Source organism: Lycium barbarum, chromosome 1 (genome assembly GCF_019175385.1).
Source record: "Lycium barbarum isolate Lr01 chromosome 1, ASM1917538v2, whole genome shotgun sequence".
Taxonomy (NCBI): domain Eukaryota; kingdom Viridiplantae; phylum Streptophyta; class Magnoliopsida; order Solanales; family Solanaceae; genus Lycium; species Lycium barbarum.
Genome location: NC_083337.1, coordinates 5,745,476 through 5,767,412, shown reverse-complemented (window position 1 = coordinate 5,767,412; position 21,937 = coordinate 5,745,476). Strand labels below are relative to the sequence as shown.

General features: G+C 39.8%; 1 protein-coding gene and 1 pseudogene across 1 annotated transcript; both read right to left on the bottom strand.

Annotated features, from left to right (window-relative positions):
• Positions 1-44: 44 nt before the first annotated feature.
• Positions 45-19,935, bottom strand: LOC132630388 (uncharacterized; annotated as a pseudogene).
• LOC132630396 (uncharacterized) lies at positions 9,269-11,907 on the bottom strand. The gene has a single exon (XM_060345978.1). It carries the CDS (start codon positions 11,134-11,136, stop codon positions 9,403-9,405), a length of 1,734 nt encoding a protein of 577 aa, XP_060201961.1. The 5' UTR covers positions 11,137-11,907; the 3' UTR covers positions 9,269-9,402.
• Positions 19,936-21,937: the final 2,002 nt, after the last annotated feature.

Here is a 21,937-nt window from a genome sequence, read left to right as displayed (position 1 = left end):
TCTATTTTCTATCTTATCTATAGTGTTTTTTTCTCTATGTCTGCATGTGTATTGTCATAAAGATGATGATGATTTTTTTTTTTTTTTTCTATCTACTATTCTATATGTGTATGGGTTATGTGCAGGTTTTAGGATGGAGAAAGAAAATGATGGTCATCTTTTTGAACAGCCAGAATCCCGGCTCCTGCTGGGATTTTTAAGTCTTAGAAAATTGAAGAAGGAGGAAACTTCTCTCTCTTCGTGGTTCCCACCCCTAACAATAATCCCCCAATTCACGTGTTCCTTTGTGCACAAAAACAGACCCTAAATCCGCTGGGCCCCTTTTTGTTATCCCCTTTTTATGAAAAAATGTTTCCACTAAAAACGTGACCCCCTTTTTCTTATTTTTGTGATAAGGTTTGTTACGGAGCTTTGTCATTATGTGATGAGGTGGTGTAATCCCATTTGCTCATCATTTTTTTTTTAAATGTAAAAATAAAAATAAATAAATAAAAACAAATATATATATATATATATTTAATAACTAATTCTAGATAACTGAAAAGAAAGAAAAAAAAAATCTTAAAATAAATAACTGTCTAAGCAAAATTAAAACCTACAAAGCATATTTTTGTAATTTTCTTTCTTTAAAATACAAAACTTATACTCTAAAAATAGCAAATATTTTGTTCTTTTTGATTTTCGCAAATAAGCCTACTAAATAAAAATAGAATAAAATCGACACGTCAAGAATTAAAATTAAAAGACATATTTAAACACTATAAGGTGAAATACACGGGGAGGGTCAAAAATCACGTGTCTACAGCTGTCCCTGTTTGATTGGGAACACGAAGAGTTTTCAAACAAACAAGTAGACAAAGAGACTAGTTTGACCCTACCGTTGTTCTAAAAGGAAGGGAAAGAAAGAAGATAATGCAACCGAGCCCTGGTTTTGGGCATCCTACATATCCCGGGTTATAAGGGAATCAGGTCACGTGTAGTTCAAGAGTAAGAAGGGAGATGAAACATATTGAGGTGAATAGTCGAGCGAGGTCCTGTCGAGGCTCCGGTCCGCGGTCCTATTATTACATCAAATGAAAGATAAAAGTTAAAAATAAAATACAAGTACAAGACCCTATCTATGCAGCCTCTCTTGAATCTTGACTTGAACCTTCATGCTTGTTTCTAAACTTTAAAATTTAAAGTCATCCCTATTCTCCAGGCGGGACTCCTGCTACTTCTGACTGAACTTGAAAGCAACCCAAAGTACACCCCATTCTTCAGGCGGGCTCCTGAGCTTGAAATTGAAAGCAGTTGAATGTTGACCCTATTATTCAGGCGGGCTCCTGAACTTGAAATTGAAAGGTGGCCCTATTCTCCAGGCGGGTTCCTGATCATCCCATTCTTCAGGCGGGTCCTGACTTGTTTCCCATTCTTCAGGCGGGTCCTGACTTGTTCCCACTCTTCAGGCGGGTCCTGACTTGCTTCCCATTCTTCAGGCGGGTCCTGCAAATTACCAAAAACAACGAACACGAACAAAATTTCCTGTCCCAGTTCATACCAGGAAATTTTTTGGTGAGTGTTAGCAAAATTATAAACTATAAAATAATTTAATTATGGAAGTAAAATCAAATGTACTAACTAGGAAGTGCGTCCCTTAACTATACCCCCTTTTCCCAGGAGGGTCTTGATAAACTATACCCCATTTTCCAGGAGGGTCTTGATAAACTAGATCCCATTTTCTAAGAGGGTCCTGATGAACTAACTCCCATTTTCCAGGAGGGTCCTGATAACTAAATCCCATTCTCCAGGAGGGTCCTGAGTTACTAAATCCCATTTTCCAGGAGGGTCCTGATAACTAAATCCCATTCTCCAGGAGGGTCCTGAGTTACTAAATCCCATTTTCCAGGAGGGTCCTGATAACTAAATCCCATTCTCCAGGAGGGTCCTGAATTACTAAATCTCATTTTCCAAGAGGGTCCTGATAACTAAATCCCATTCTCCAGGAGGGTCCTGATAAACAAAATTCCATTTTCCAGGAGGGTCCTGATAACCTAAATCCCATTTTCCAAGAGGGTCCTGCTAACCTAAATCCCATTTTCCAGGAGGGTCCTGATGAACTAACCCCCATTTTCCAGGAGGGTCCTGACAACTAAATCCCATTTTCCAGGAGGGTCCTGACAACTAAATCCCATTTTCCAGGAGGGTCCTGATAACTAAATCCCATTCTCCAGGAGGGTCCTGAGTTACTAAATCTCATTTTCCAGGAGGGTCCTGATAACTAAATCCCATTCTCCAGGAGGGTCCTGAATTACTAAATCCCATTTTCCAGGAGGGTCCTGATAACTAAATCCCATTCTCCAGGAGGGTCCTGATAAACAAAATTCCATTTTCCAGGAGGGTCCTGATAACCTAAATCCCATTTTCCAGGAGGGTCCTGCTAACCTAAATCCCATTTTCCAGGAGGGTCCTGATGAACTAACCCCCATTTTCCAGGAGGGTCCTGACAACTAAATCCCATTTTCCAGGAGGGTCCTGACAACTAAATCCCATTTTCCAGGAGGGTCCTTAAACTAAATCCCATTCTCCAGGAGGGTCCTGATGAACTAACCCCCATTCTCCAGGAGGGTCCTGAATTACTAAATCCCATTTTCCAGGAGGGTCCTGATAACTAAATCCCATTCTCCAGGAGGGTCCTGATAAACAAAATTCCATTTTCCAGGAGGGTCCTGATAACCTAAATCCCATTCTCCAGGAGGGTCCTGAAAAACTAGATCCCATTTTCCAGGAGGGTCCTGATGAACTAACCCCCATTTTCCAGGAGGGTCCTGAGTTACTAAATCCCATTTTCCAGGAGGGTCCTGACAACTAAATCTCATTTTCCAGGAGGGTCCTGATAACTAAATCCCATTCTCCAGGAGGGTCCTGAATTACTAAATCCCATTTTCCAGGAGGGTCCTGATAACTAAATCCCATTCTCCAGGAGGGTCCTGATAAACAAAATTCCATTTTCCAGGAGGGTCCTGATAACCTAAATCCCATTTTCCAGGAGGGTCCTGCTAACGTAAATCCCATTTTCCAGGAGGGTCCTGATGAACTAACCCCCATTTTCCAAGAGGGTCCTGACAACTAAATCCCATTTTCCAGGAGGGTCGTGACAACTAAATCCCATTTTCCAGGAGGGTCCTGATAACTAAATCCCATTTTCCAGGAGGGTCCTGATAACTAAATCCCATTCTCCAGGAGGGTCCTGAGTTACTAAATCCCAATTTCCAGGAGGGTCCTGATAACTAAATCCCATTCTCCAGGAGGGTCCTGAATTACTAAATCCCATTTTCCAGGAGGGTCCTGATAACTAAATCCCATTCTCCAGGAGGGTCCTGATAAACAAAATTCCATTTTCCAGGAGGGTCCTGATAACCTAAATCCCATTCTCCAGGAGGGTCCTGAAAAACTAGATCCCATTTTCCAGGAGGGTCCTGATGAACTAACCCCCATTTTCCAGGAGGGTCCTGACAACTAAATCCCATTTTCCAGGAGGGTCCTGACAACTAAATCCCATTTTCCAGGAGGGTCCTGACAACTAAATCCCATTTTCTAGGAGGGTCCTGATAACTAAATCTCATTCTCCAGGAGGGTCCTGAGTTACTAAATCCCATTTTCCAAGAGGGTCCTGACAACTAAATCCCATTTTCCAGGAGGGTCCTGATAACTAAATCCCATTTTCCAGGAGGGTCCTGATAACTAAATCCCATTTTCCAGGAGGGTCCTGATAACTAAATCCCATTCTCCAGGAGGGTCCTGATAAACAAAATTCCATTTTCCAGGAGGGTCCTGATAACCTAAATCCCATTTTCCAGGAGGGTCCTGACAACTAAATCCCATTTTCCAGGAGGGTCCTGATAACTAAATCCCATTCTCCAGGAGGGTCCTGAGTTACTAAATCCCATTTTCCAGGAGGGTCCTGACAACTAAATCTCATTTTCCAGGAGGGTCCTGATAACTAAATCCCATTCTCCAGGAGGGTCCTGAATTACTAAATCCCATTTTCCAGGAGGGTCCTGATAACTAAATCCCATTCTCCAGGAGGGTCCTGATAAACAAAATTCCATTTTTCAGGAGGGTCCTGATAACCTAAATCCCATTTTCCAGGAGGGTCCTGCTAACCTAAATCCCATTTTCCAGGAGGGTCCTGAGTTTTGTCCTCGTAATACTTGCGCCTTGCATTTTTCAGAATGTACCTGCAGGCAGCGAATAAAATTTTATGTCCCTGTTTCAAACAAAGAAAAATTTGTGAGTTTCAAAACTTTGTGGTTGGTTTATGGCTTGTCTGTGAAAGCAATTGCTTTTTGCACTCATCTTGTTTGGCTCTGCTTTTAGACAGTTATCGCATCCTGTTGACCCACGGCATTACTGACTCAAACATGGTTTCCAAAATGTCTCAGAAGTAACTTCAACACCAGACCATAGATTTCTTGTTTCATAATGTCCGTTAACTCAAACTTTATTGAACCTTGTATTTCCCTGAATCCAAAACTTATTAATGGTCGACAGCTGGTTGAGTATCTTACGCCGACTGAATTATGTTACCTTCATGTGCTAGCCAAGATGTTTTGCTTCGCAATTGGGAAAACTGGTAGCAAGTTTTGTGATCCTTTCTTACTTATCTCACAGCAGAATGACTCAAAGAAAGAGCCTGAAATCCAAACGACGAAAGCAAAATAAAAGATAAAGATGAAAAGAGGTTAACAGAAGGATGTCCTCTTCGAGAAAGAAAAGAATGGGGAAAACTTATCTGAATGTTGTAGCCAGCTCCAATGATATGACATGCATTTTGGCTTAATCAGTCTGATTTGTCCATCCTAATTATTCATAAACTCTTACTAACCCTTTGACTTCGAAACCGAATGTCTACACCCAACAACTGCGTCAAAATCAAGGCCTTCATACAATTAGTGGACCAACAAGTCTCACTCATGTTCAATTCTCTCAACTCCCCATCGCCTTATGGTGCTCGTGAGGGTTTTCACCAGTAAGACTCTCTCATTTTTTAAATATTTTTTTTCATCTCACCATCGCCTTATGGTGCCCGTGAGGGTTTTCACCAATAAGACTCTCATTTTCAATTCTCTCAACTCACAATCGCCTTACGGTGCCCGTGAGGGTTTTCACCAATAAGACTCTCTCATTTTCATTTTTCTTCTATCTCCCTTATGCTGATGCCACAAGTGATGCCAATGATGCAAATGCCTTATACTCATAGCTTGCTCAGCCTTGACATTCTTAATGATTGATCTGAAGGTCTTTTATTTGGTTGTAACGTGGCTTTTGGATAGGGTTGGAAATAAAGGATGGCATGGAGGCTCAAAGACAATACAAAAGTAATAAGGGATGAGACTTACAACGTTTGGAATCGACTCAAAAGAAAATAATAACTTCTGTCCCAGTTTCTTCGAAACGGGAAATTTTGGATTCTCTTTGGTTGGACCGAACCCCAAAATAGGGTTGCCTACGTATCTTGTCTAGACAAGAATCAGGTCAGACGTAGTTCCGATTTTTTTTTTTTTTTTTTTTTTTGATTTTGTTGTTGTTGTTGCTTTTTTTTTTTTTTTTTTTATAATAATATTTATGAAAAGCTTGATTCCAAACGAGGGTTGCGAAAGAAAAATAAACTATGGCTCAAAAGGGGTAGCAAGGGATGACATAATGTATAGGTAGCAGAATAGACTGCCTTCGTCATATCAACCCTTAAAAATATCAAGCACCCAACAAGTAAATTAAAGGTAGGGAGATGAAAATCATACATAATATCTTTTCACTGCATCTGCATTGATGGCAGTTTCAGACATTGTGCCTTCTATGTCTGTCAGATACAAAGCACCATTGGGCAAAACCTTCTTCACCACGAATGGCCCGTGCCAATTTGGGGCGAACTTGCCTTTGGCCTCTGCCTGATGTGGAAGAATCCGCTTTAACACTAATTGACCCACTTCAAAATGTCTGGGGCGCACCTTTTTGTTGTGTGCTCGTGCTATCCTCCTTTGATACAGTTGACCATGACATACCGATGTTAATCTCTTTTCGTCAATCAGACTCAATTGCTCTAAACGGGTTTTGACCCACTCATCGTCATCAATTCTGGCTTCCTCAGTGATTCGAAGGGACGGGATTTCAACTTCTGCAGGTATAACCGCTTCGGTCCCGTATACCAACAAATAAGGAGTTGCACCTACTGAAGTGCGAACAGTTGTGTGATAACCCAATAAAGCAAAAGGCAACTTTTCATGCCATTGTCTCGAACCTTGCACCATTTTGCGCAGTATCTTTTTAATGTTCTTATTAGCAGCTTCCACAGCCCCATTTGCCTTCGGACGATATGGAGTTGAATTCCGATGTATAATCTTAAACTGCTGACATACCTCACGCATCAGATGACAGTTCAGATTCGCTGCATTATCTGTAATCATTGTCCTCGGGATCCCGAACCTGCAAATGATGTTGGAATGAACGAAATCCACCACGGCTTTTTTAGTCACCGACTTGAGAGTTACTGCTTCCACCCACTTTGTAAAGTAATCGATGGCCACCAAAATGAACCTATGCCCATTGGACGCTTTCGGCTCAATTGGTCCGATCACATCCATCCCCCAAGCTGCGAAAGGCCATGGAGCAGACATTGTGTGTAATTCTGAAGGAGGAGAATGTATCAAGTCGCCATGTACCTGGCACTGATGACACCTACGAACGAAACGGATGGAATCCCGCTCCATGGTGAGCCAGTAATAGCCTGCTCGAAGAATTTTCTTTGCCAAAACATACCCGTTCATGTGCGGTCCACAAACTCCTGAATGTATCTCAGTCATGATAGTTGTAGCCTCTTTAGCATCTACACACCTCAAAAGTCCTAAATCTGGAGTCTTTTTATACAAAATTCCTCCACTTAAGAAAAATCCGCTTGCCAATCGTCGAATAGCTCTCTTCTGGTCACTGGTAGCATGTGCTGGATATTTCGCCGACTCGGTATATTCTTTAATATCATGGAACCAAGGCTCACCGTCAAGTTCCTCTTCAACTGTATTGCAATAAGCATGTTGATTGTGAGTTTGTATATGTAAAGGGTCAATGTGAGCCTTGTCTGGGTGCTGGAGCATTGAAGACAAGGTGGCCAAAGCATCAGCAATCTCATTATGAATCCTAGGAATGTGCTTAAATTTTACTGTTATGAACCGTCTGCATAGATCCTGCAAACACTGGTGATATGGTATAAGCTTCAAATCACGGGTTTCCCACTCTCCTTGAACTTGGTGGACTAGCAAGTCTGAATCCCCCAATACCAATAATTCTTGAATCCCCATGTCGATAGCTAACCTTAAACCCAAAATGCAAGCTTCATACTCCGCCATGTTGTTGGTACAATAAAATCGAAGCTGGGCTGTTACAGGGTAATGTTGTCCTGATTCTGAGATAAGAACGGCCCCTACCCCAACTCCTTTCCTGTTAGCAGCCCCATCAAAAAACAACTTCCAACCCGGATCGTTATCCGGAATGACCTCCTCGAGGCATGACACTTCTTCATCAGGAAAGTACGTTTTCAATGGCTCATATTCTTCATCCACTGGGTTCTCCGCCAGATGGTCTGCCAAGGCTTGGGCTTTCATCGCGGTCCGAGTCACATACGAAATATCAAACTCCGTGAGTAATATCTGCCATTTTGCAAGCCTGCCCGTGGGCATGGGTTTCTGAAATATATACTTCAAAGGGTCCAAGCGGGAGATAAGATAAGTAGTGTAGGACGAAAGATAATGTTTCAATTTTTATGCAACCCAAGTCAAAGCGCAACACGTCTTTTCTAGATGAGTGTACTTAGCCTCATAAGTAGTAAACTTCTTGCTGAGATAATAGATTGCCTGTTCCTTCTTGCCTGTAACATCATGTTGACCCAATACGCAACCAAAGGAATTGTCCAGAACTGATAGGTACAATATTAAAGGTCTCCCAGGCTCGGGAGGAACTAATACAGGTGGATTCGACAGATACCTCTTGATTTTGTCAAACGCTTCTTGGCATTCGTCAGTCCATTCAATCGCAGCATTCTTCTTTAACAACTTAAAAATGGGCTCACAAGTTGTTGTGAGTTGAGCAATAAATCGACTAATGTAATTCAACCTCCCAAGTAGGCTCATTACCTCGGTTTTGTTCTTTGGCGGTGGTAACTCCTGAATAGCTTTGATCTTTGCAGGATCCAATTCAATACCACGCCGACTGACTACAAACCCCAAAAGTTTCCCTGACGGGACTCCAAATATACATTTCGCTGGATTGAGCTTAAGATTGTACCTGCGAAGCCTTTCGAAAAATTTCACCAAATCCTTGACATGGTCAGACTGCTTTCTTGATTTAATGATCACATCATCCACATATACTTCAATTTCTTTATGCATCATATCGTGAAATATGGTGGTCATCACTCTCATATATGTTGCCCCAGCATTCTTCAACCCAAACGGCATGACTCGATAACAATATGTACCCCATTCTGTGATGAAGGATGTCTTCTCTGCATCATCATCATCCATAACGATCTGGTGATACCCTGCGTAGCAATCTACAAAAGACGCAATCTCATGCTTAGCACAGTTGTCTAACAAAATATGGATATTGGGCAATGGAAAGTCATCCTTCGGGCTTGCTTTGTTTAGATCACGATAATCCACACACACACGCGTTTTGCCATCCTTCTTCGGAACGGGGACAACATTAGATAACCAAGTAGGGTATCGAGCGACTCGGATGACTTTGGACTCAAGTTGTTTTTCGATTTCTTCTTTAACCTTCACACTCATGTCTGATTTTAGTTTCCTTAATTTCTGCTTTACAGGAGGGAATGTGGGGTCAGTTGGCAATTTGTGAACCACCAATTTAGTACTTAAACCCGGCATATCATCATAAGACCATGCAAAAACATCCTTATATTTAAACAAAGCCTGGATTAATTCTTTCTTGGAATGTGGTTGAACATCCACACTTAGCTTAGTTTCCCTGACATTATCTTGATCTCCTAGATTGATTGCTTCGGTTTCATTCAAATTAGGGTTCGTTTTATCTTCGAAGTGTTTCAAATCCCTGCTTATTTCCTGAAATACTTCTTCTTCATCATATTCAACTTCTTGGTTCATTGTTTCATGGTTAGGTCGGATTTTAAGATCTGGCTGAGAATTCCGCATGCATGTCATATCATTAGAACCAGCACAAACAGAACTGTACAAAAGAAAATAAACAAACATATTAGAATTTACGGAAAAAACAAATTGCATTTCATTGAAATGAAGGATAGAAGGGTTTGAACATTAAAACAAGCGAAAGATAAAAATCTGAATTACAACCCTGGAATAACTCGGATAAAGGAAAGGAAAACAAAACAAACTACCAAAACTCCTTCCTGGTTGGGAGAGGAGTGACTTCCCAATTGCTGAGTTGGACATCATGGCCAATGAACTGCACATCCGCGTTACTGGGACCCCCTCCCATTTCAACCATATCAGCTTCAACAAACAAGTTGTGGAAACACCCAATCAACCCAAAATCCACATCCAGTACTGGCTGGGAAAAACTGCTGGTATTCTTGACGAAGGACTTGTAGATTGGTGGCACAGGCTTAGTAAGTGACCATGCTTCTTTTTTTCGCTTTTTAACCCTCTTTCTATCTTCAGCCGTTGGTTTGAACCCCAGACCAAATGGACCTGGACTCTCACGTGGACACACCGGATAAAGCATACCTTGTAGAGAAGCCCCCAAGCCTTTTCCTGGCTCAAAACCATATTTCAACATTTCATTTACCACCATAACAGATGTTGGAGGCAACTGCGGTCTCAGAATGGGTTTCCCTTGAGGGATCTGCTCAGCTACCACTATATCAGAAGCTTGATACACCAGTGTTTCATCAGTATTATCCACTTCGATAAAGGGAACAGTGGAGTCTTTATAAATGGACAAATCCCCTTCACCGTGAACGATCACTTCCTGCCTATCATATTCAAACTTGATCATCTGATGCAATGTGGATGGGATTGCCCCAGCCATATGTACCCACGGTCTTCCCAACAACATATTATAGGAGGCATTGATGTTCAATACTTGAAAATCTATGGTAAAATCACCAGGCCCTATTGTAAGCACAAGATCTATCTCACCGATGGCGTCAGTTTTCGCTCCATCAAAAGCTCTAACACACACATTATTTGGTCGAATTCTTTCAGTACTTACATTTAGTTTTTGTATGGTTGACAGAGGACAAATGTTTGCACCAGAGCCCCCATCAATCAAAACTCTCGTGACATAGGAAAGCTCACATTTTACAGTAATATGAAGGCTTCGGTTATGTCCAGTACCTTCAACGGGTAGTTCATCATCTGAGAAAGTGATTCTATTTACCTCAAAGATCCTCCCAGCAATTTTCTCCAATTGATTAACCGTAATCTCAGTAGGGACATGAGCTTCATTCAAAATCTTCAACAAAGCTTTGCGGTGTTCATCTGAGTGTATTAATAAAGACAACAAAGAGATTTGAGCAGGGGTTTTCCTTAATTGCTCCACAATGGAATAGTCTGGCAATTTCATCTTTTTCAAGAACTCTTCAGCTTCTTCCTCTGTTACTGGTTTCTTAACGGGTATTTGGCCTTCCCTTACCTGCTTGGTTTTCCTTAACTCTTCCGGAGCGAAGCATCTTCCTGAACGAGTCAGGCCCCCTACTTCGTCTACTTCTTTGATGATTTCCTTCCCTTGGTAAGTAACCATAGTCTGATTATAATTCCAGGGAACCGCCTTAGCATCAACTATTGAAAGTTGTGTCACTGGCTTAATAATGATAGGAGTGGTGAACGCCCCTTTGACAGTTAAAATAGGCCTGCTCGACACCCCTGGCACGATCAACTTTGGCTTTCCCTGACTTGCCCCAACCTTCTCTGGAGCTCCCTTCACAATCAATAAGGGTTTCATCGCGTCTGACTGGATTGGTCTCTTTGTAACCTCATTTAACCCCAAAGGTGCTGTTTTTGCGGAATCTGCCACATTTACTGATTTCTCCACGCCTGCTTCAATCTTCATGATAGGCTTGTATGGAACATCAGACCCATCACTACCATAGATCAACTCCAACATGTTTGTTTCTTTATGATTTGGTAGTGGGTTTTGATTGATATTCGGTATATCTGCATTTTGCACCACAATTTGTTATGTATCAATCAAATCTTGGATTGCTTTCTTCAAATACCAACATTTCTCTATATTGTGTCCCGGGGTATCAGAGCAATAAACACATCTTTGAGAGTAATCAAGATTTTTCGGAGGAGGGTTTGGGATCCTTCCTTCAATTGGGCTTAAAACATTTAATGCCCTCAACTTCTGAAACAAATCAGCATATGATTCCCCAATGGGGGTAAAGTTATCCTTGACCGTATTTGCCCTTTTGTACTCCGGCCTGGGCCGAAAATTGGATCTGGGAGGGCCTTGGTAAGTCTGTGGAGGTGGAGGACGGACTTGCGGGGTTGGTGCACGCCATTGCGGGTAACAAGCGGGCTGGACATATGGCTTGCGTACTGTATATGGGGTACTGAGGGGGCGGAATAGAATATTGTGGGTTTTGGAGAGGGAAGTAGTGTTGTGGGTAATTATATGGATCTTGGGTGTAGTTTTGGGGTTGGGGTTGGGGTTGGGGTTGAGTGTATTGGCGAGGCGGGCCCCTCGGGTTTCGCCATAGCCCAGGCGCAACCGTAGCTACGTCTTCCTTTTTCTTCTTTACACCAAAACTCCCTGAACCATTTTGAATGGCTTGGGTTGTTGCCTTCAACGCGGCAAAGCCGACAATGCGTCCTGTTTTGATTCCTTCTTCTATTATTTCTCCCATTATAATGGCCTCAATGAACGGTTTTCCTAAGGGTTGGGATCATGTGTTGATAATATGTCTCATCTTGTGCATTGGAGAAAAGTCTCCACCATCTCTCCTTCTCTCATTGGTGGCTTTACCCTTGCATGCTTGTTCACGCCAACGAACCGCAAACTCCCTAAAACTTTCGGTAACTTTCTTCTTCAGGTTGGTTAGAGACTTTTTATCAGGAACCAGATCAATATTGTACTGAAATTGTTGCACGAACTCATTTGCCATATCATCCCAAGTATGCCATTTCACAATGTCCTGATCAATAAACCATTCCGAAGCTAAACTAGTCAGACTCTCCCCAAAGTAAGCCATGAGCAATTCCTGATTACCCCCAGCTCCTCTCAGTTGGTTGCAGTATCTCCTCAATTGAGCTATGGGATCACCGTGCCCATCGTACTTGTCAAACTTCGGTGTCTTAAACCCCGGAGGTAAGTGAACACTCAGGAACATACACAAATCACTGTATGAAACGCTTTTATAGCTTCCTGATCCATGCAAGTTCTTCATAGCTTGTTCTAGACTTTTCATCTTCCTAACCATTTCGTCATGCTCTACATTCTTAGTAGCAACTCCATACTCAGCGCCAAGATGCGTAACCGCATTCTTAGCAGGACCTCTATATTCATGGCCAAGATGCGTAACCGCATTCTTAGTAGGTCCTTCAGAATCGATTAGAGGACTAAAATGTAGAGTCTGATGATAAGGATCAGGAGCCCCAAATGCAAAATCGGGTGCAAAATGCTGCTCTTGACGGATGTCAGATGGTGGCACAAGGTTTGACCTTTGCATAACCGCAGGTGGCGGTATTGTGTAAACGGGTCTTACATTTGCAACATGATTGGGGTTAGACAGTGAGTATGTGTAGGCAGGCCCAGTGGTTGCAATCCCGGAATGATCGGTCCTAATTGGTACCCTTGGAGGACGACCTACAGAAGTTTCCGCCGTATTCGGCAAATTGGTGTAATGACCGAACCCAGGTGGGTATACCGGGTCTTCCGCAGTAGATAACGGTGCTTGTGAGCATGCCTGTGCGACGGAAGTGATGTCGGGGAACCCAGGGATTGACTGAGGAGGTTGTTGACCATTCGACCATCCTTGCAACATCTCAATCATTTGTTGCCTGAGAATTCTATTCTCCTCGGCGATGGCAGATTCTTGTTGAGCCACCCGTTCCGTTTCATCCCCCATGTTGATCATCGGTAGCGAAGTCCCTTCCGTCATTCCGATACTGCCCTTTGACCTTGTGAAATAATGATGCGTTGCCAGTATGGCCACAAACCAACCACTTTTACCTTAACTCTTCTCTGTAAAACAGCTAATGTTAGGGTTAAGCAATTCATAATCACTCATTCATATGCATGTATCAATTCTACCATGGCAGGCCCTATGTCTCATCCCGGCTTATCTAGGTGCAGCCTCGCTTTTTTTTTCATCGCTCATTTCTCTTTTCTTCTTCTCCCTTTCTTTCTTTCAACCTCTCCTTTCTCTTTTTTTTTTTTGAATCAGATCGTAACGTAGTTCGTACAAATAGCTGGGTTATTTTGAAAACAAAATCTTTTCCATTGATTTTCAACTTTCATTCCATCATTTTTACAAAGACTCAAAGAAAGGATGAAAAATGAAATAAAATCGACTCCACTAGTACTAAAGACAACGTAACGCTGACTCAAAAGAAAAATGAAAGAGCAAAAGGTAAAAGACGAACACGTTGACTGCATCGACACTTCTATTCCTTGTCCCCCTCATGATGACTCTGATTCAGCTGGCCACCCATATCCTTATATAAACCTTGCAGTGCACGAGTGAGATGATTGACAAAGGTAGGTATTTGCGAATGAAACTGCTCGTAGCCCAATCTTTCATATTCCAAACCTGCTTGTGAAGAGCGAATGGACATACCTCGGACCCTACCTCGAACCGTCCCACATTTGTACTCTAATTCTTTTATCCTTAACTCACGGGCAGCGGCCTCTTCTCTCGCCTTTTTCTCACGCACGGTCACTGACTCTAATTTCTCCTGTAACATCTCCCTCTCCTGAATTAACTGAGACATATCAGAGCCTATATTTTGGCGAGCCAAGTTCCTTTTTGCTTCCTCCAATTTTTCGTGAAGTTTATCTTGGGAGCGTAACCACTCAGCCTTCTCTTTTTTAAACTGTTCTTCTTTTCGTTCAAACTCATTCTGCTGTTGGTGCATATCCTCTTCAAGGATGCTCAATCTCTCTTGCAAACCTTGTCTAATAATTTTAGCACGTTCCGCTATCTGTGACCCCCTAATCGTGGCCAGTTGAAGCTTTCCCTGTAGTGCGGCTGTTTTGGCCCTTTCCTCGGCAATTTCTACATCCCGCTGCTGAATTATAGCCCTAGCGTGCTCCAGGTCTGTGTGTATAGTTTGCAGTGTGGATTGATAATCTGATCCTACTTCTAAACGGGCTTGTCTGATCTTTTCCTCATACTCCATTTGTTGTTGGGCCAAGCTTGCTCTAGCACGCTCTAAATCTGCTTGTAAGAGTAGATTGGCGGCATGGTGCTCCTTCATCGCCATCGCGATTTTTATGTCCATTTCGGCTTCATAATCTACTGGCTCTTTTGCGGATCTCTTGGGTTGAACTTTCACAACTGGTTGGTTCTCGAACCATATAGGGTATCCCGGATGCACTTCCCCCGAATGACGCTCGGTAACCATTGTATCGAATGTCATTACCCGACAGCCATTCCAAATCTCCACAACCAATCCTTCAGGCAAGGGGATTTCTGGTCTTACCTCAAATACAAAATTCGTCATGTCTTCTACTACAGGTATTATCTGGCGCCGACCCAATTGTCGTAAAACTAGTAATGGTACGTACGGTTGAACACCCCTTATACCCATCAATAAGAGAAATGGGCGATGTGTAGATGTGTATATGACTTCTCTCCAAGGGAACCAAGGGAAGTTCCAAGTGATCTTATCTGACGTTAATGAACGAAATTCTCCAATCCATGCCTCCACACCGTCCGGTTGCTTATAATCCTTTACCCTAGTTTCATAGCTTGAAATGTAATCACTCCGATCATGAACAAATCTTGCCACGTGACGGGGTCGGAAGATATGCTCCACTATCCACATTTGCAATAATATGTTACACCCTTCAAAGTAACCCTTTCCCTTTTGGCAAACCGTCAAGGCCCGATAAATATCTGCTAAGATCATTGGCACAATGGTATGATCCTTCTTTGTGGTCAAGACGTCTACTATCCCGGCTAAACGGATGTTGATTTTCTGCCCCCGTCTTGGGAAGACCATTATTCCTAAAAATGCCACCATGAAGGCAAAACGACTGTGGTCTTTCCAAATTTCAAAATTTCCTTTATTACTGAGCCTCTTTCCAAACCTCTCAAACCCGTCTCTTCTCCCGTACCTCTCATACAAGAATTCTAAAGAAACCCATCCTTTGTCCAGGGATTCCCAACCCTCATCCAGAAATTCTTCCTTGCCCTTTTTCTTCTCATCCTCTTTGCGCTTAGCGATGTTCATTTTTGTGAGGAAACTGTTCACAGAAATAAGTCTTGGGGCTGCAAGTTTTTGGCGGTGTAGGTTCTCACCAAGTCCGGTATAGCCAGCAATTTCCTCTAAGGTAGGGGTCAGCTCGAAGTCTGAAAATCGGAACACATTCTTTGTAGGGTCCCAAAAGGATAGCAAAGCATCAATCACGTCCCTCCTAGGGTCGATTTTCATAATGTTGGTCAAGAACCCCATATGCTTAAAGATCTTTGTGTGTTCTAGCACATCCATTTCATTCCACCATGTCCAAAGTTTCCAAGGGACCTCATGAACAACCTGAAGTGGTATACTCCCATCTCACTTCCTCTTTTGACACTTCCCACGGCCCGGATAAAACATGTTGTACCTTTGGATGTAAATACATGGTTAAGACTCATATAGACCTGTTGGATATGAAAGTAATGACCTTTTTAGACTTGGACTCATGAATGCACGTGGACGACAAATAAACTTATAGAAAAATATGTGGTTTTAAAAGCTAAGGCAAGAAAAATCACAATCAATCTCTGTATTTTTTTTTTACAGTAGTCTACCGTGACCCAGATAGCAAAACTCAACAAAGTTGCCCAACATTGGACTTGAAAACCAAACCTAGAGTGAATTGTCTAAATACCCTGTCACCGATTCGTGGGTACGTTTAATTTTATGACAAGGACTCTGCAAAGTGACTTAGTATCTTTATTGTTTTGACAAACTAACCTGACACAAATGGACAAAAGGACTACACAAATGACACAAATGAACCTCTCAAATCTGAGAAGGTGGGGCCGAACTCGAAGAGAGTTGCCTACGTATCTCACGGACGGTGAGAATCAGGCTCGCGTAGTTCGTATAAACTCAAAAAAAAAAAAATGGGGATGATATTTGACCTCTTCTATTTTCTTTTCTCCTTTTTTTTTCCTTTTTTTTCGAGAAGGGTAGGGCTAAACAGTTTTTTTTTTTTTTTTTAATGGCCCAAAAGTCAGTGATATTTATCTCTCTCGAACCCCCTTGGTTATCCTAAAGCCGGTCAACAATCAGGCACTTCCCAAGTATATTACAATTAGCACATTGGATGCACATGTTGGTCTGATAAAAGGTCACCTGTCCTAGTCAGACCCGGCCCCTGTGCCGAGTCCCACTAAGTCAAATGCACGTGATGCAGATAAGCGTAGCCTACTAGGGATATCAGTTCTGCGTTTTCAGTTCTGCTAGGTTTAAGACCTAATGGCAAAGGTGTCTAGACTGGGTCACCCGAGCGGACAACTCGAGCCGGGGAGGGGCAATACTGTCGGTAGCAGTGCTATTCCGACTTCATTGCTTATCCTGTCCCGCCTAACATGTGTGACTAAAATCCTTCACCGGGGGCCAAGACACTCCGGCTTTATCTTGACAGAAAGTTAGGATGCATAACTGCATTCTTGTGACTGTGTGTGAAGTGTTTCAGAGATTCAGAGGGGTGCGCGAGAGAAGACAGTTTATAATACAGTTCAACAATATCAAAGCGATAAATGAGCGGTAATTAGCACATTAGGCTCAACAAAACACAATAAATCCAAATAACAATAATAAAAGCCAAGTATAAGGCAATATCACAAAGCTCGAATTCTGGTTAACTCCCCAGCAGAGTCGCCAGAGCTGTCACACCCCTTTTTTGCGCCCCCGCGCTATAAACGCGCAGGTTTTTATTAGTAAAGGGTTTTTCCATTTGAAGTGACGGTTTTGAAAAGGGATTATTTATTTACTCAGAGTCGCCACTTGGAATTGAGTTTTGGTGTTCCAAGTCACCTAATGAATCCCTAATCAAAAGGAAATGACTCTTTTATTATGGTCCGCGAAAACAGAAGACCGGGTAAGGAATTCTGTTGACCGGGGAGAAGGTGTTAGGCATTCCCCGAGTCCCGTGGTTCTAGCACGGTCGCTTTATCGACTTATATTTAGCTTAAATTAATCTTTGAATATATTATGGATTTGAGCCTTAATTTGCTCGTACTTTTATTGTTGAACATTTATTGGTTTTAAACCGGATGCGTAACCGCATTCCGAATCTTCTAGGCGTTTCAAAGTAAGATGCATAACTGCATTCTTATTCGAAACAAAATTAATTATTAAAACGAGTTTGGCAAGGTACGTAACCGCATCCTTGAGTTATTAAAAAGCACGTCTCGAAATAAGATACGTAACCGCATTCTTAATCGAAACAAACGTCTTGAAACGTGCCTAAAGCTCGTCTAGCGTTAAAGACAATTATTTGTCTCTAAAATTCGAGACTTATTGTTATTTGGTTATTATTAATTTCTTATTATTATTTCACTATTTTTGACAACGGGTTTTGAAAAAATTCGCGACCCATCTCGCTCCTTCATAATTAATTAATCAGGTCTTGATGTTAATCTAGGCCTGATTCATTTTTTCTTATTTACGGAACAAAACTCACAACCGATTAAATTTGCAAAGGCAATCACTGGCCAATTCAGAATCAAATTCCAATCCTGATTAATTCACGCGGTCCATATTCCTTTCGAATCACTAAGACGCAATAGATTAACAAAATGCCAGGAGAGAAACATGGAGCAGTAGCTTGTGAACCCCTTTTTAATCTCAAAATCTTGAGCAAACCAAATAATTCAGTGACCTTTAATTCTTTTATTAGTATTGCAATCAAATCTCATGAAGAAAAGAAAACATCTATCCATGCTATGCATATGTGGAGCTAAGCAGTAAACAAAACTCAAAAAAAAAAAAAAAAAAAAAAAAACCATCCTTTAAAATCTAGTCCATAACAGAACGTAAACCATGCAAACATTTATTTTTTTTTACCACTAAATAAATTTCCATGAGCACTATACAAATCCATTTAAAACATCAACATGACCCAGGTTTAAAACGAACAGAAACTGTAGCTAAATTGTTTCCTACGAACCAATATTAATCATAATTTTGAACAATTAACAGATTTTTAAGAATTAAGAGTGTGAAAGTAGGCCTCAAAGAATTAACCCAAGCTAAAAATATGTACATGAACAGAAATAGAAACCAGCCAAAAATAATGGAAAAAGACGACTAAACTATGAATAGAAAAATAAGAAGAAGACATCAAATGTTTTTAAAAAAAAAAAAAAAAAAAAAAAAAAAAAAAAAAAAAAAAGATTCTGCAAATAACGAACTGAAGCCGTAATTTAGTATTATTAAGATAATCAAACGGCATAGATCAAAACTAATTCATTCTCTGTCCAAAATATAAAATAAGTACGAAGCTCATAGCATCATATTTATAATCATGCTCAAATATGTTCATATAATCAGATCCAAATGAGATTTAAATACATATGACAGTATAAACAAAGAAAGAGCATATGAACCTCAAATCACACCGGAATGAACCTGCTGTAGCCTTGGACCTCGACAACACCTAGACCGGACAACTTCGAACTCGATAACACATTTTTTTTTTTTTGAGAATGAACCTATAATGATCTAATCATGAGTTCCATGGTGTCTATGAAGGTATTTTCAGGTGGGTTTTAATGACAGAAAAAAACAGTGCGGTGTTTGGGATGATTTTCAGGTGGGTTCGTTGGTTTTCGGTGGTGACGGGAATAGGGTGGTGTTTATAGGTGAAGAAATGAAGATGATAGGTGGGGGTGACGGTGGTGAATGGGTGGTGGTTTGTGGTAGTTTAATGGTGAGCTAGTGAAGAAAAACAAATGAAGAAAATGATATTGTTTTTGGTCGGGATCTGTCCGTTTTCCAGTCTCTCTATCTACTGTGTATATGTTTTTCTTGCGTCTATTTTCTATCTTATCTATAGTGTTTTTTTCTCTATGTCTGCATGTGTATTGTGATAAAGATGATGATGATTTCTTTTTTTTTTTTTTTTTTCTCTCTACTATTCTATGTGTATGGGTTATGTGCAGGTTTAAGGATGGAGAAAGAAAATGGTGGTCATCTTTTTTGAACAGCCAGAATCCCGGCATAATCCCCCAATTCACGTGTTCCTTTGTGCACAAAAACAGACCCTAAATCCGTGGGCCCCCTTTTTGTTATCCCTTTTTTATGAAAAAATGTTTCCACCAAAAACGTGACCCCCTTTTTCTTATTTTTGTGATAAGGTTTGTTACGGAGCTTTGTCATTATGTGATGAGGTGGTGTAATCCCATTTGCTCATCATTTTTTTTTAAAATGTAAAAATAAAAATAAATAAATAAAAACAAATATATATATATATATTTAATAACTAATTCTAGATAACTGAAAAGAAAGAAAAAAAAAATCTTAAAATAAATAACTGTCTAAGCAAAATTAAAACCTACAAAGCATATTTTTGTAATTTTCTTTCTTTAAAATACAAAACTTATACTCTAAAAATAGCAAATATTTTGTTCTTTTTGATTTTCGCAAATAAGCCTACTAAATAAAAATAGAATAAAATCGACACGTCAAGAATTAAAATTAAAAGAAATATTTAAACACTATAAGGTGAAACACACGGGGAGGGTCAAAAATCACGTGTCTACATTAGTAGGTGGTGATATAATGTACAAACCAATTGACCTCTAAAGAGCATTGACCTCATACATTTTTATTTTAATTCAAATCCTATGGTCCGAGACTTACAGGTTAACATGTACACTTAAAGAAGTCAAAGAGGCCAATGCGGATCTGGAAGAAATGTTTGATTAATTATCAATTGGTAAATAATTATGATACTCGTTTTTTAGACATAACAAACAAACGAAGTATCATATAATTATGATACTTCGTTTGTTAGACATAAATTAACAAGATCTTTTACGTTTACGTGAGAACTAATTTAGGCGTTCCACTAATTAGACATTTTCTATTGGAAAGAGAGAGAAACTCATAAGTGGATCAAGTTAAGTCAAATTTCGCTCGAGTTATCTGAGGAATCCTAAGTTAATAGCCATTTTCAATCAGAGTCTCAGTAGAAAAAATATGAAATATATCATTTTTGCATTATTTTTTTCATTAAAACAATGAATAAAGCTATATCTCATTGATCATTTGCAGTGTCTCTCTTTTTTCTTTTTAATTTTTCATATGATATTTGGTATCCGTTATATATGGGAGTCCGACTAATTTCGGTATGTGCTAAGAAGTCCCACGTTAATGGTAAAGTGATTCCATTCTCAAAGTTTGAACTCAAAAATTCTAATTACGAATGAAGGAATACTTATCACGACCATCATAATCTTTTGGTGATTACAAGTGTGGAATCACCTTCAGCCAATAATGGTGGGAATATTATACTGCATATAAAATAAAATGTAAGAATAAATATATACATCATAATTAACTTGAAGAAACTGAACAAAATGCACTTCCTAGTCCTACTAGTGCATTATTAACTTAATTAATTTAGACTAGAGTTTCCAATATCAGCTTCGACATGTACTATATTTTTCATTTTCAGCTTCATTTATTAAGATATAAAAATAATGTAGAACAGGATCCCTAATTCCACGGCCATAAGAATCAATTATACCAAAGTTTCCTTCTTATAAATGGAAAAAATTAATCTTTTCATGCTTTAATGAGGAAAAGATTTATTTAGGAATTATATTTCTAATATTATTTGAATAATAGAAATGTAATTTCTTAATTTATTTATTTTTAGATTTATAATTAAATTCTGACATTTTAAACATGTGTTTGTTAAGTTACCAAGGGGCTTCAAACTGTTGGCAGCTCACGAAGTGGCCGCTACCAGAGTACCAAACTGCTCCTCTTCTTATAAAAAAAAAATCACTTATATAAAAATGAAAATACTGACAACTGATCAAACGCTTTAAATATTTGAGTTAAAGTAGGAAAGAAAAGGTTAAACCAAAGTTTTAAAAAACATTTGTGAATGGTTTCAAAATTTTACTACCTATAAACGATGAATTACTCTCTCTGTTTCACTTGACACGGAGTTTAAGAAAATAAAGAAAATTTTAAAATCTTATGTTTGTTAACTAAAGATACGTAAGATGTACCAAAATGCTTTTTAATTTTATAGTTTTAATATGTCATGTAAAAAGTTGAAACTAAAAAATTATCTATATATATAAAAAAGGAGAGGTACAAGCAATGTGATTAAGCCAAGTGGTAAGCTAATAATAAGCCACTTGGCAATTTTAAGACAAAGTTAATGAGAATTAGGACAAAGCAAATTTAAAGATAATTTTTACAATTGAAAGATAAAGTTATTAAATTTGAATTGAAAGATAAGCACTAACAACATTAAATTCAAAATCACACTCAATTCAAATTCAAAAATTATAATTAACTTAACAAGTAAAAAGATAAACGAAAAGTGTTATATATGCTGCACATTCATGAAAATGCACGGCCATTGATATACAGTAATAGTAATAATAATAGTAGTAGGAATAATAATAATAATGATAATAATAATAATAATTAGGACAAAGCTCCTAACAATCCTTATCAAATTCCAAAAACGAAAAATAGTTTTGTGAGAAATAAAGTTTAAG

Coding starts and splice junctions, on each gene's coding strand:
- LOC132630396 (XM_060345978.1), bottom strand. CDS start 11,136: ATGTTGGAGTTGATCTATGGTAGTGATGGGTCTGATGTTCCATACAAG.